The sequence below is a fragment of the Elephantulus edwardii genome, unplaced genomic scaffold (genome assembly GCF_000299155.1).
Source record: "Elephantulus edwardii isolate Elephantulus edwardi_28Jun2011 unplaced genomic scaffold, EleEdw1.0 scaffold00030, whole genome shotgun sequence".
NCBI classification, from domain to species: domain Eukaryota; kingdom Metazoa; phylum Chordata; class Mammalia; order Macroscelidea; family Macroscelididae; genus Elephantulus; species Elephantulus edwardii.
In genome coordinates, this window is record NW_006399780.1 from 18718855 (window position 1) to 18734534 (window position 15680).

Sequence of the window (15680 nt, forward strand, 5' to 3'; positions counted from 1 at the left end):
ATGACTGAAAGGAATAAATATGTTTTGGCTAGTAAAGCCTTATAAAACAAAAGCATCAATTAATCTAGTAATCTGAACCAGCTTTAAACAACATTGTTCCTGCCTCCTCTGAGATTAGAACTGAAGGCAGATGACGGCACCACATAAAAAGGCTCTTTCCCTTTATACTAATATTTAATAATATAAGGCCACAAGATGAGGTTTTCAAGGCTTAGTGAGGAGGTGGAAAAGACCCCACCACTATATTATTAGGTAAAGTCAAAAGATAAAGTACCCAAATGGCTCTGAAAATAAATGGAAACAACAAAATTACAATGAAATTCCTGTATTTTGTTTGGTAGATGAAGGACTAAAGTTTATGCAAGAGCTGGAAAATACTGCTATTTCATAAATCAAAAGTAACCTTAGATTCTCCATAAGTGAATGTTTGAACTAGAGCTGAGGGAGAAAAAGAGGAGTAAAGAAGCAGCTACTGGGAGAAAAAGTCCTGAGTCCATAGAGAGGCTGGGGATGAATTAAGTATGTGACAGCCATCAAATCTAGCCTCTCTCTACTGAGAGGAAGTGACAAGATGCTATTATGGAACAAGAAGGTAACAGTGACAGTTTAATGAGAAGAGAAGAAACTGAGAAACCCCAAACCAAGAAGTGCAAGAGTTAGTGTTAAAAGAGTTTAGTATACGTGCATGGGGCAAGACTGATTGTTCTGACCATCTGGAAAGGCCTTTGGTTATGTGTACATCAGAAACCCCCACGGGTAGAGGGACGATCTATGTGGCTCTGGGGCTGGGTGGATCCTAATACAGGTGTCAAATGTATATGACCACGTAGCTGAAGAATAAAGCCCCACACCTGTCCATGACTCACAACACACAATTTCCCCTCCATATTCCCACATCCAAGGTAGATGGGAGTGTATAAGATGGTATCTCCCTTGGTTCTTGAAGTGGGCGAGCTCTGACTGGGGACCTCTCCACCAGGGAAGGCATCATCTGCCAGCAGACTGGGACTGTGGGGTCATGATCACATGCGACTGAATTGGCATGCTCAGTTCTGTCCTTTGGCTGGCCATCTGAGTGAGGACCGAGGTGGCCACAGCTTCAGCAGCAGAGCGAACACTGAGGCCATTGCTGGGGGCTGTTGCTGAGCTGTGCTGAATCACAGGGGCTGGCGAACCCGTTGGCTCTGAGCTTTCCTTAGGGCTTTCTGTCAGGAAGGAAAGCAAACACCAGAGATAAGTGGTTAGAAAACAAAAAGAAGCCAAAAGAAAAGTAAGCTGGTCTTTTTTAAGGTGGAAAAAACCAAAACCAGAATCTTGGCTTCTAAGGGCTAGGAAGCGGGAACTTGTGAGAAGGAAAGCAAGAAGTAGGGCAAAATTGACCCATATTTTCTGGTAGTGTAATCTGTACTGAGTTGTGCTGCTAAACGAAAGACTGCATTACTTCAGCGGTTTGAATCCACTAGTCACTCTGCAGGACAAAAAGGGCAGTTTCCTCCTCCTGTGACACTTTACAGGCTTGGAAGGCCACTATGAGTTGGAACCAACTAGAGAGATCTGTGTGGGTTTACTGTAATTTTACGTACATACATGCATGCACACACACACACACACACACACACACACACACACACACTCACTCACTCACTCACTCACTCTCTCTCCCCCCTCCCATCTATCTACACCATGGGAGAAAGATGTGACAGTAGGCTTTTGCAAAGATTACTCTGCCCTTAAAGGGCCACTATCAGTCAGAACAGACTCAGCAGCAATGGTTATTGGGGTGTTTTGTTGTTTTTTTTTTTTTGTATTCTAATAAAGTGAATTTTTAACATTGTTAATTCGCATTACCCCTATTTGGAACATTCTTTCACTTTTTCACATCTTTAAGGATTTAAGTTAGATCTCTCTCTAGTTTAATTTCTATAGGAATTAAATGATTTGATGATGTTTCTCTAGCATGTATTTTGTACCACAGATACATATCTGTGATATATAATTGATAGATATATATGTGTGATATATGGTAAATATCAATCTAACATAAAATGGTCAGTCCCTGACCAACACCACAAATAAGAGACCTGTTAGATCCTCTTTAACTACCAATTAGTTAAGCATTAATAATTGAAAACACATTTTTTAAAAACACTATGAGCTACATTAGATAAAATTCTGAGCGCTATAAAAAGGTAGTTTTATGTTGCTCATTAATCAAGAAGTGTTATTAAATATCAAATATGCCTCTTAAGCTGCTTAAAAAGAGCTGTGTGCCCATCAACAAATGAATGGATAGAGAAGCTCTTGTATATTCACACAGTGAAATTCTATGCTGCACTGAAAAACAAGAAACTCATGAAATATTATACAAAATGGGTGACCCTGGAGGACATTATGGCAAATATTGCATAGGGCCACTGTTTTGTTTTTTTTCTATATTTTATTAATTTTCATAAACATTTACAGAGATTTTGGGCTTCCACTCATTCATTGTTGCACTATTCTCTCTACCCTCCTCCCAGTTTGTTCTTGTCCAAATGCCACAGTGCTTGTCAAAGCCAGTTCTGATTAATCTCCTTTGTCAGTGTGTCCTTTGCCATTCCCTATCACTCCTCCCTGAGAGAGACTTCACCCTGAGTCATAAGGAAAAGGGGATGGCGTATTCTCTTAGCTACTTCCTGCTGAAAAGGGACGCTGTGGGTTTCAGGGTGAAGATCTTCTCTCACTACTCTAAAGGGCCCCTTTGGCAGTAGGAAACACACAGACTATTATGGAGATTGATTTTGGAATTTAGATGCACTCTTATTGATTGTGCTTGGCCGTACATGTTCATATCCTTGAAGATGTATCATGGGGGTGTTGCAACCTAGAAGACACAAATTTGACTAACAAGTTATAAGTACATGAGTCCAAAAATTATGGAAAAGTAAAAGAAAAGATTCTTTCATTGTTTTACAAACCCTCCCCCAGGTCCCCTCCACCATGTAGCCCTCGCTCTAGTCTCCTGTGATGACAGAAATACCTAGTTATATATCTCTTTTAAACAGTTTTCTCCCTCCTCTGTTTCAGTGCAGTATACATTATTGAACCCATCTTACTCAGTCTCTCCCCAACCCCAAGGACAGTCCCATTCTACAACAGTAGGGCCACTGTTGTAAAACGGGACTGAAATTGGGGTTGAGGGAAGACAGAAAAGGGAGGGATGATGTATATTGCATTGAAACAGATGAGGGAGAGATCTGTTTAAAAGGGACATATGAATGGGTATTCTTGTCATTACAGAAGTCCAGAGTGAAGGCTGCATAGTGGAGTGGAATTGAGGGGAGAGACTGTATAACAATGAAATAGTTTTTCTTTCTTTTCAAGGAGAAGAGTAAATTGGGGGAGGGAGTGGGAGGGAGAAAAGTGCAACAATGAATGACTGGAAACCCTAAGCCTCTATAAACTTTAATTAAAATTAATAAAAAAAAAAAAGAGCTGTGTGGGATAAGGTAAACATTCCCGAGAATGCCTGAGTAATTTTTCAGGATTCAAATACTCCACTGTGAAGCCTTTGTTATATTCAAGCAATTAGCTATTTCATCCTTTGTGCTTACAGAGTAACCATTCACTTATTTCTCATACATCTACTGAACATCATCACTGTATCAAATATGAAAGAATAAAATGGGAACCTTGTCTTCAGGAAGCTTCCAGTACAAGCTCTCTGAACAGGGCACTGGTACTTCCCTTGTTCACTGATTTATATATTTATCTCCCTGTAAACTTCTGAGAGACTCAGAGTAGTGGCAGTGTTTTATTTGTTTTGGAACTCATCTTTGTTACAAGTTATCTACAATAAAGTGTATATTATAGCAGTAATGAAATATATCTTTGCTGTAACAAATGTATAAAATTCAATGGATCTGTTATAGTTGTTCTAAGGAATGAACTGAAAGTTTATAGTAATACGCAATCCTTCCCCTTTTTTGGCTCATCAACAGATTCTGAAGTAGCACACTGCTCAACTTTCATTACTTTCTTCTCTTGGTTTCCAGAACTTTACACTCAGCTAGTTTTTCTACCTTTCTTGCAGCTCATTCTCTGGATCTCTTGTGGTTTCTTTCTTGTCTCTTTGTTCTCAGAACACAGTTCTGGGATGATGTCTCCTTTTCCATCTGTAATTGCTAGGTTGGGTACATCATCTAGTTTCATGCTGTAAAAACTAAATAAAAATGTTGTTATGTGCTGCCAGGTCACCTGCGACCCACAGCAACCCTATCTACAACTGCCCTGTCCTGAGCCAGTCTCACTGACTCCAAACACCTACCTCCATTGTTACCCTAGTTACTGTATCAATCCATCTCATCTGGGGTCCTCCTCTCCCGCGCTGTCCCTCCACCCTTCCAAGCATGATGTCCTTCTCCAAGGACTGGTATCTCCTGGCCATGTGGCCAAAGTATGTGAGACAGAGCTTTTCACAAAATGCCATCTTCAACCTTTCCTCTAAATGTGAACCCATAAAACCAAATGCTTGACATATCTATTTGACATGTCTCGCTTCCTCAATTCGTCAAATAAATGAGGTCCTAATATACTCTTCTCTCCATTTCAATTAATGGTTATTCTATTCCTGTAGGTTCTCAAGCTAAAAACTTTGGTGCAGTTTTTACTTTTCTTTCTCATAAGTACTGCTCCAACAGGCTCAATATCAATCCCTGTAAAAATACATCCTTAAAAGTCAACCACTTTCACTACCATATTCTGGTCATAGATTTATCATCTCTTGCTTATATTACTGCAACAGCTTCCTAGGCAGACTGTCTGCCCTTGCACCCTGAAGTCTCAGCTCAAATGTAAATCAATGATCAGTCAAGTCACTCAAATGATCCCACCCAAATGTAAGGCAGCTCAGCCAATTACTCTTCTTTGGCTACCAATTACAATAAAAGCTGAGATCTCACTTATGGCCAAAGAGACACTACATGATATGTTCCCCTTAGCTCTTCTATCTCAACACAACTTCTGTCAAACTCCTAGTCTCTCTATTCCATTAGCCTCCCTGAAGTCCCTGGAGTGTGCTAGGCTTAGGTCTTTGCATCTGCTACTCCTGCTGCCTGCAGTATTTTCCTCCCATATAACCACATGTCTCTCTCCCCTCATTACCTTTAGGTCTTTATTCAAAAGCTATTTCATATATAATTTCAGTACTGCTATTTTATTTTTTTTGTGTCCCTAGGCTTGTTATGATCTAACACATCATACAGTTTACATAATCACTATCATCTAACATGTTCTTGTTATGTGCCATCAAGTCGCTTGCGACTCATAGCGACCCTATGTACAACAGCCCTAAACTCTGCTCTGTCCTGTGCCAATCGCACTGTCTCTGACACTCACACCCCGATTATCCCAGTCACTGAATCAATCCACCTCATAGAGGGCCTTCCCCTCCTGTGCCGTCCCTCCACCCTCCCAAGCATGATGTCCCTCTCCAAGGACCAGTCTCTCCTCACAACATGTCCAAAGTATGTTAGACTGAGCCTCAGAATCCTTGCCTCCAAGGAGCCACCCGGTTTAACCCTTTCTAGGACGAATCTGTTTGTTTTCCTAGCAGTCCATGATATTCTCAATACTCTTGTCCAGCACCACAGCGCAAAGGCATCAATTCTCCTACCCTCCTTGGTCATTGTCCAACTCTCTGATGCATTAACAAGTGATTGTGAAGACCATGGCCTGTATCAAACGCACTTAGTCTCCAGAGAGACACCATTGCTCTTCAGTACTTTGGAGAGGTCCCTAATAGCAGACCTTCCCATGGCAATGCACCTTTTAATTTCCTGGCTGCTGGTGCCAAGACTGTTGACTGTGGAGCCAAGCAAACTAAAGCTGTGTACAATCTCAATCTCTTCACCATCCATCCTGATGCTGCCAATTGGTCCAGTGGTGAGAATCTTTGTCTTCTTGACATTGAGCCTCAATCCATATTGGAGGCTGTAGTCCTTGACCCTCTGCAGCAGGTGCTTCAGGTCCTCTTCAGTTTCAGCAAGCAGGGTTGTGTCATCTGCATAACACAGATTGTTGATAAATTGTCGACCAATCTTGACCCCACATTTCTCCTCATAGAGCCCAGCCTCCCAGATAATCTGCTCTGCATATAGGTTGAAAAGGTATGGAGATAGGATGCATCCCTGGCGTATGCCCTTCCCAATTTTGAACCATGCAGTGTTCCCTTGCTCTGTTCTGACGACTGCCTCCTGGTCCAAGAATAGGTTTCGCATTTGCACAATCAAGTGTTCTGGGATTCCCATTCTTCTCAGAGTCAGCCACAATTTGTTATGATCCACAACAATGAAATGCCTTTGCATAGTCAATGAAACACAGATAGACATTCCTCTGGTATTCTCTGCTTTCAGCTAAGATCCATCTAACATCAGGTACAATATCCCTAGTACCATGACCCCTTCTAAACCCAGCCTGGACTTCTGGTAGTTCTCTGCTGATGTGCTGTTCCAGTCGTTTTTGGATAATCTTCAGTAAAATCTTGCTTGCATGTGAAATCAGTGAGATTGTTCTATAGTTTCCACACGCTGTTGGGTCACCTTTCTTTGTGATAGGAATAAATATAGATCTCTTCCAGTCAGTTGGCCAACTGGCTGTTCTCCAGATTTCTTGGCACAACTTTTTGAGCATGTCCAGGGCAGCATCTAGTTGAAATATGTCAACTGGTATACCATCTATTCCTGGAGCCTTATTTTTTGCCATTTCCTTCAAAGCAGCCTGAACTTCTTCTTTCATCACCATAGGCTCTTGCTTATATGTTGTTTCATGAAATTCTTCTGTGTCTTCCAATTCCTTTCGATACAGTGACTCAGAATATTCTTTCTTCTTTCTCATCTTCTTTTACTTCCTGGATCATTTAACATTCTGCCGAAAGCATCCTTGATTATAGCAACTCGAGGTTTGAATTTGTTCTTCAGTTCCTTGAGCTAAAGAAATGCTGAGTTCGGTCCTTTCGATTTTCTGACTCCAACTCCTTGCACATTTCATTGTAATATTTTGCTTTGTCATCCCATGCTGCCTTTTGAAATCTTCTATCATCTAACATCCCATATATTTTATTTATTTGCCTTGTTTATTGTCTGTCTCTGATAAGAAAATATAAACTCATCAAGGGCAGGGATTTTAATCTAATCTATTTGCTTCCAGAATAGGCAATCAATAAATAATACCTGTTTAATGAATGTATGTGCCTTAAAATGCAAGTTGTTGTTATGTACTGTTGAGTTGAAACCAACCCATAGCTGTCCTTTTAGAGGATTTTTGGAGACAGTTAATTTCATGGGAGGAGACTGCCTCTTTTTCTCCCGTAGAGCAGCTGGTGGATTTGAACCACTTACCTTTGGGATACCAGCACAACTCCTTACCACCAGGCCACTAGAGCTCCTTTTAAAATACATATTAAAAGTCAAATACAAATACTTCAAACTGATGATATGGTTACTCTTTTTTATAGGATTACATCTCTGAAGTGATAAAGACAGTAAGTGGAAAATAATTCAACATGCCAAAATTTGGTAGCCAATAATTATATGAATTTATTTAATTTTCATAGACAAACCAGAAATTATTTATGCAAATTTTTGCTTCATTTGATCACAACTCTGTTCACTTCTATCATTATTTTATGTGCTCTAAATTACAAACTGAAACTAATAAAAAGTCCCAATATTTAACAAAATACTGCTTTTCTAGCATGTGCTATTTATATCCTAAGTAAAGACACACCCATTGAAATCAGAAAAACTAGGATGGAAATCTTGGCTCTATCCCTTCATTCACTTCTATAACATCAGGTAAGTGACCTACCCTGAGTGCCATTTTCTGATGCAGAAATGAACAGAATGTCTACCTCAGGGGAAAAAACTGGGAAAAATGTCAGGGAAGCTACTAATAGAAAGTAGGCAACCACTAAAGCAGACATTATTCATTTCCAACAATAATTTGGCTAATTCAATAAAAATTTGTAAAAATTATTTTTTATTTTTATTTTTTATTAAAATTTTTAAAGACTGGCTGATCCACAAAGGTACTTACTCATCAATCTGAATTTCCTAGAACATTCAGATGGAGTTATAATATTATGAGAGTTGAGTATTCAATACATATGATTTATTTTTTGGTTGAACTTAATTAGAATGTTAGTCACTCACCTAGATAGCCTTGGGTCTTTTTCTGTAGTGCAGTGACAGGGCAATCTTTATGAGCTAAAAGAAGCTGTTTCAATTGAGCCACTTCATTGCGTAGTAATGTGACTTCATTCTGAGGAGGGAGAGTAGGAAAAAAGTATTAAGATAATTAATCTTAACTATGAGATACCATCTCACTCCAACAATAGTAGCAAAATTCAATAGGGCAGCAAACAATAAATGCTGGTGAGGTTGTGGAAAGATTGGAACTCTTATTCACTGCCGGTGGGAATGTAAAATGGTAAACCACTATGGAAGGTGGTCTGGCCCTTTCTCAAAATGTTGGAAAGAGAAATGCCATTTGACCCTTCAATTCTTCTACTGGGAATGAATATACTCTAAAGAAACCAGAGTCTTGACTGGACACGCACACTTATTTTTATTGCTGTATTATTCACAGTAGCAAAGAGATGGAAGCAACCCCTGTGCTCATCAACAAACAAATGGATAGAAAAACAATGGTATATTCACACAATAGATTATTATGCAGCAATAAAAAAACAATGAACTGGGAGGGCGAAGGGTGGGCAGGGAGAAAAGTGCAACAATGAATGACTGGAAACCCTAAGTCTCTGTAAACTTTCATTAAAATTAATTAAAAAAAAAAACCCAAACACCCAAAAAACCACCAATGTACTTGTAAAAACATTACATTACATGGGTGAGCCTGAAAGACATTATGCCTAGTGAATATCTCAGTCACAAAAGGAAAAATACTGCATAACATCACTGTTATACAGTAAGACTGGCACTGGAGATTGAGGGGGAATAGGAAAAGAGTGGACGGATAATGAATACTGCACTGGAACAGATGAGGGGAAGAAATGGTCTGAAAGGAGTATATGATTAAGTAGTATATGTATGACAACAATTAGAAACAAGAGATGTATTGTAAAGTGGATTGGGGGAAGCGTAGCAAAAAGGTGGGAAGAAAATGTGCAATAATGAATAAATAATGTAATAAAAGAAAATTAAGGGAGTTCTGGTGGCCTCGTGGCAAAAAGCTGCGCTGCAATCCCAAAGGTGCATAGTTAGAATCACCAGATGATCCACTGGAGAAGGAGGGACAATCTCCTCTTGTGCCAGTCGGATCCAATTCAACAGCACAGAGCAAGTAATTAAAAAAAAAAAATCTCTAGTCTTGGATACAATAGTTGCTTTTCTTAAAGTATGAAAAGAATGTTGTCTGAATTTTTCCCCCCTTGCATCTGGTAAGACTCTTGATTCAGCAAGGCTTCAGACAGCCCAGGACCAGAATGATCATCAATGGAAGGAAAAGTGAAGTTTTTATCATAAAAAAACCCCTCCACTACTTTGAAAAAATATGACTGTATTCAAATTAATATTGAATATGTCCTTGGACTAAGGAAATACACTTGTAGGAAACTATTTAACAGAACTACTTACTCTTTTTTAAAATAATAATTCACTTTTATATAGTCATTCATATACATTGTTTCACTCATGTATATTTTGTTTTATATAATCATTTCCATACATTGTGTTTTCTGTAATTAACTACTATTGATCTATTACTTTTATTTCCCTGTCTCAAGTCCTCACTGCACTTTAGTGATTTCTTCACCCCAAGGCCTCCACTAATCTTTGCTGTCCTAATGATTTCCTTTTCTTCCAAGCCCTTTCTCCCTTTTAAACAGTTATATATATCTGGTTCCTATTTAATAACTGCAACAGCCATATTGTCTTTATCTCATTTGTTCCCAGGTTGATCCTCCTTTGTCTAGGTCTTTGGAGAGTTCTTTGTTTACATTTCTGTTTTTCCCCTCTCCCCCTCACTCCTGTTACCCAATGTGACAACAGAACTGTTTACTTTTATAACCCTGCTGTCCTATAAAAAGAATACAAGACCATCTAAACATATCATATCTTATAACGTATAGAATATACTACTGTGCTGTTGTGTACTGTTGAGTTGGAACCAACTCATAGCTGACCCTCAAGTGGGTTTTCAGAGGCAGTTAATTGCACAGGAGGAGATTCCCCATCCTTTTCCCACAGAGCAGCTGGTGGCCTTGAGCCAAGTGCCTTTGGGATTGCAGTGCAGCATCTTGTCACTAGGCTGTCAGAACTCCCTGGAATGTACTACTAAAGTTATTAAAAAAAAGAAAAAAAAAAGTAGATTCTATATACGGGGCTAAATATCCAGGAGATACTGTTATGCCATTTATGCTGAAACATACACTCACCTCTTATCAAAACTATGACTAAAAAAGCAAAACAAAATCTTCATGTATCTTTTGAAAGGCACACAACTAACTTACAGGGAAGAGGATATAACTGGTGCATGTGTGCGCACACACACACACACACACACTTCTGGTGGCCTAGTGGTAAGCTGTGCTGCCAACCCAAAGGCATGTGATTTAAATCTACCAGTGGCTCGGCAGGAGAAAGATGGGAGTCTCCTCCCATGGATATAATTTATAAACACTCTAAAAACCTCCTAGGTATTTTTATGCACTGACTCGACGGTACATAGGAGACAAATATTTCTTAGAACTCAATTGTAATTAAATATTTTAACATAATCTGAAGAGAAAATAACATTCAGAAAAATGTTTGGAAGGTTTAATAGCTTTTCCCTTACTTTTTAAAGGTTCAGTTAGAAGAAGATCCTTTAGAGCTGGGAATGAAACTGTATTAATTCCCATAAAACTGAGAATTAAGGTGGATCATGTGGAGCAAAAACATTTCCTTTTGGGTGTTCCAGACTCATCAAATCCTGTTAATAATTTAAGAGCATCCAGGGTACTTAAATCAATTTTCTTCATCCAAATGAGTCAGTCTATGGATGGCCTGGTCTATGGATAGTAACAGATTTGTAAACAGAAGGTGAGTGCCAAAAAAAAAAAAGAAGGTGAGTGCCTTTTCTTATTTTTTGGGAAGCAATTTCAACTCTGTTAAAAGAGATTCTTTCTGGGTTGCAGAGTGGATTATATTTGGGGGTAGGGGGTGGGGTTTGGGGAGGTGCGGGGGGATTGTGTACCAATGCGGGAGTTTTTCTTTTGCTTTTCAAGGAGAGGAGCAAACGGGGGGGGGGGGGTGGTGCGGGGAGAAGGGTGCAACAATGAATGAATGGAATTCCAAAATCTCTGTAGATGTTCATTGAAATGAAAAATAAACAAACTAAATTAAAAAAAATGTGTAAGAGAGGAGTAAAAACACAACAAAAAAACCTATAAGACAATAAATTGTGTGAAGTGAAATGCAATATAAAAAAAAGATTCTTTCTGCATTTCTCCTGGCAAATCTTATGGATCTGTTATAATTAGAGAACTGCTATTTTCTATATAAAAACTGAATTCGGTGGCCTAGTGTGTAAAGAGTTGTGCTGCCAGCCCAAAGGCACACAGATTGAATTTACCAGCTGCTCTGGGGAGGAAGATGGACAATCTCTTCCCATGCAATTTACAGACTCTGAAAATCCACTGGAGGGTCAGGTCTGAGTTGGTTCAGACTCAACAACACAAAACAGTAAATAACGTCTCACTTTTTTTATGATTTAATCCTATTTTTTAGACTCAACAATGCCAAATAATCATTCAAGACCCACTCACACTCAGCTGAATGTTCTGGGAAGTGAGTTCCTCTGCCTTCTTCTCTAGGGAGGATACCCACAGCTTCCGTTTTTGACGGCAACGGGAGGCTGCAGCTCTGTTGCGCTCCAAAAAGCGCTGTCTCCGTTCATCTGGATCTTCATCCACCGTGCGTCGCCGTCTTCCCCCGGTGCTAGGGGTGGGCTGGGCTGGTGATACCTGTTGCCCAGGAAGCAAAATGAATTATTTCAGGTATTATTTCTTAACAGTAGAGACTCTTGTAGGTAGGCAAATGAGTGTCAGGAGAATTTTAGGGAGACTCCGGAATAAAAGTTTGAGGATCACGGATTTGGACAAGCAGTGCATGTAAACAACTACACTAGACCAGGGGGGAAAATGTTTTAATTCACCTCACTGCCACTAAGATATGGAATATTATGTAAAGATAGGTGTCAGTAAATTATTTTTATTTATAATCAATTGTTAATTGTTACCAATAAAGCCTCTTTTAGTTTTTAAACTTCAAACTATTCTCCTTTGTCACTAAGGCACTTTTGGACCATTTTTCCTGTTTTGTTAGCTGGTGCATGTTCATAGAAAACCAACTATAAAAAGCAGTCAAAATTAAAATAATGTAGGAAGGTCAACCATCTGTAGAAAATAAACCAAAATCAAGAGGTAATGGTGATGAAGGAGGAAGTTCAGGCTGCTCTGAATTACTTGGCAAAAAATAAAGCCCCAGCAACTGATTGAATACGAACTGACATATTTCAACAAACAAGATGCTGTCCTGGATGTGCTCACCAAAGTTTTCCAAGAAATCTGGAGGACAACTATTAGGCCAACTGACTGGAAAAGATCTGAGTTAACTCCCATTCCAAAAAAAGATGACCCGACAGAGTGTGGAAATTGTTAAGCAATATCACTAATATCACACACTAGCAAAATCCTGCTAAAGAACAACCAGAAACGACTGGAACAGTACACTGACAGAGAACTACCAGAAATATAAGCTGGGTTTAGAAGAGGTTGTGGCAATAGAGACATTACTGCCAATGTCAGATGGATCTTGGCAGAAAGCAAAGAGTACCAGAGGAATGTCTTATCTGTGTTTCATTGACTATGTTGTGTGGATCAGAACAAATTGTGGCTAAACGTGAATCCCAGAACACTTGATTGTGTTTAATAAAACTTATACTTGGACCAGGAAGCAGTCCTCAGAACAGAACGGGGAAATACTGCATGGTTCAAAATCAGGACAGGAAAGTGTCAGGGATGCATCCTGTCTCCATGCCTTTTCAATCTATGTGCAGAAAAGATCATTTGGGAAGCAGGGCTTTATGAGAAGGAATGTAGCATCAGAATTGGAGGTAGACTCATCAGCAACCTACGTTATGTAGATGACAGTCTTGCTTGCTGAAACTGAAGAGGACCTGCTACAGAAGGTCAAGGACTATAGTCTTCAATATGGATTGAAGATTAACATCAAGAAGACAAAGATTCTCACCAATGGGCCAACTGGCAGCACCAGGATGGATGGTAAAGAGATTAATGTTGTCAACAATTACAGCCTCCTTGGCTCCACAACCAATAATCCATCAACAGGCATCAGCTGCCAGAAAATCAAAAGATGAATTGCACTGGGAAAATCTGCTGTCAGGGTCCTCTCCAGAGTGCTGAAAACAATGATGCCAGTCTAGAAAGTAAGGATGCATCTAATCCAGGCCATGGTCTTTGTAATTATTTGCTATGCATCAAAAAGCTGGACAATAATTATTGATGACAGAAGAAAAATCGATGCCTTTGAATTGTTGTGTTGGAGAACAGTCTTAAACATACTATAGACTGCCAAGAAAAGAAATATGTTGTCTTAGAGAAAGTGAAACCAAGTTTCTTCTGGGAGGCTAGGATTTTGAAGCTTCATCTCACATATTTTGGGCACGTGGCCAGGAGAGACCTGTCTTTGGAGAAGGACATCATGCTTGGAAGGTGAAGGAACAAAGCAAGAGAGGAAGACCCTGGATGAAACTGATTGATACAGTGACTGGGGCAACAGGGATTAGTGTGTCGGAATTAGTGAGAGCGGCTCAGGAAAGGGCAGGATTCAGAGAGTTGCTATGTACACACGGTCACTATGGGTTGCAAGCGACTCCATGGCATATAACAACGTCAATGTAAAAGAGTACCAAAAATAAGTTCTTCTGCTGCAATTAGTAGCTATCTCCATTTGTAGGTTCCAAATGCCAGAGGTCACATAAAAATGAAAAAGTCATATTGTCCTCTCCAGGTGTAACCATGTACTCTTGCTTCACTGAATCATATTGTCTAGGCATAAGATAGAGGCATATGATCTGTATGACTGTTATTCTCCATTATCATGGAAAAACAAAGATTTATTTACTCAGAGGATTACTGTCTCCCCTAAAGGAAAAACCCAGAAGATAACAATGTAAACCTTAGGTTACTGCTTCTAACTGTACTTAGGAAGTTCTGGTGGTACAGTCCATAAGGTGCTGGCTGCTCTGCTTACCCAACAAGCGGCACCTCTCTGGCAGTGGCACCTCTCCACCAGTGGCTCTGTACAGAAAGATGGGCACGCTCTTCCTGTGTGATTTATAATCTTTGAAAACCCACTGGAGAGTTTACTATGAGTTGGTTCTCATACAAGAGCAATGAATCTTCAGTACTTAAGGCTTTTTCTCCAAGAAATTGAGAGTTAAGTCTCCTGAGGATTTGAACTTTCCATCTGTTCCTGGGATCACGAGAGCACATTTAAAGATGAGTAGTGTCATAAAAGGTATTCCTTCAAAATACATGTATCATGGTGTTGGAGAAGAGGACTGAATATCCCATGGACTGTCAAAAGAACAAACAAACTTGTCTTGGATAAAGTGCAACGAAAGTGCTCCTTAGAGGCAAGAAGATAAAGCTTTGTTTCACATATTTTGGACATATTGCTAGGAAAGGCTATTCCTTGGACAGGGACATCATGCTTGGAAAGGTGGAAGGTCAGGGAAAGAGTGAATGACCCTCGACAAGGTAGACTGCGACAATGGGCTCAAGTGTGTCAGAGACCGTGACGATGGCACTGGATAGGAAAAGGTTCAGGTCTGTTGTTTGCACGATCACTAATGAGTCCTCACCTAACAGCAGCAATGATATACTACAGAAACTACATAATGATCCCTCATGCTTTAATAAACTAAATAGTTATAGGAAAATTAAGGTAGAATGCAATATTCCCTAGTCTCATCATAACCTTCATCAGATGTAAGAGTTCCCCTAGGGTGTAGTTTTAAAAGATTTTGTCTCACAAGACAGAAAAGGGGAGGAAACTAAGCTGAGAAGGAGGAGACCTTTATTAACCCCAAGAAATAATTGCCAGTGGTATGTGGGGTTTTTTTTACCCAGGTATATTGCAGGTACAGAGGAAAAGCCATCGGGAGGAGGTGCTGGGGGGACAGGGAGAGAGCGCCCCTGGGCAGAGGGGAAGCCTGGAAGCTGTGCACCGGCGGAAGTCACCTCAGATAATAGCGAAGAGGCATATTGCAGGTACAGAGGAAAAGCCGTCAGGCCCTCGGGCCACAAAGGAAAACACAATCTACACAGGAGTTCTACAGGACATGTCACCTTCCCTTGGAGACAGTACAACTAAACTTAAGAGACTCTGGTCAAAAGAAAAAAAATGTCAGCAGTTGACATATTTGGAATCAAAGAAGCCAAGAAAGCTTCAGATACAAGCTGTCAGATCATGGGTTGGACAATGGAAGATATTTTCTGAAGGGACTTGGCAGATGTGAAGGGTTATCCTGGTGGAGGGTGGAGCTGAGAAGTAAGTGGGTCAAGGCACTGGGTTAAGGGTGGGGTCAACACTGTACCTAATGCTTAACTCCACAAT

The 15680-nt window shown here is 39.9% G+C and overlaps 1 protein-coding gene across 1 annotated transcript in view; it reads right to left on the reverse strand.

Moving 5' to 3' along the window:
• Positions 1 to 200: 200 nt before the first annotated feature.
• The window catches only part of ATF7 (activating transcription factor 7), a 159957-nt gene continuing 144477 nt past the window's right edge, over positions 201 to 15680 (reverse strand). The window contains exons 10-12 of the mRNA XM_006883907.1: positions 11804 to 12001; positions 8190 to 8298; positions 201 to 1205 (exon numbers count right to left, since the gene is read on the reverse strand). Coding sequence (XP_006883969.1) covers positions 988 to 1205; positions 8190 to 8298; positions 11804 to 12001 — 525 coding nt within the window. The 3' untranslated portion in view covers positions 201 to 987. The remainder of the gene's footprint in view (positions 1206 to 8189; positions 8299 to 11803; positions 12002 to 15680) is intronic.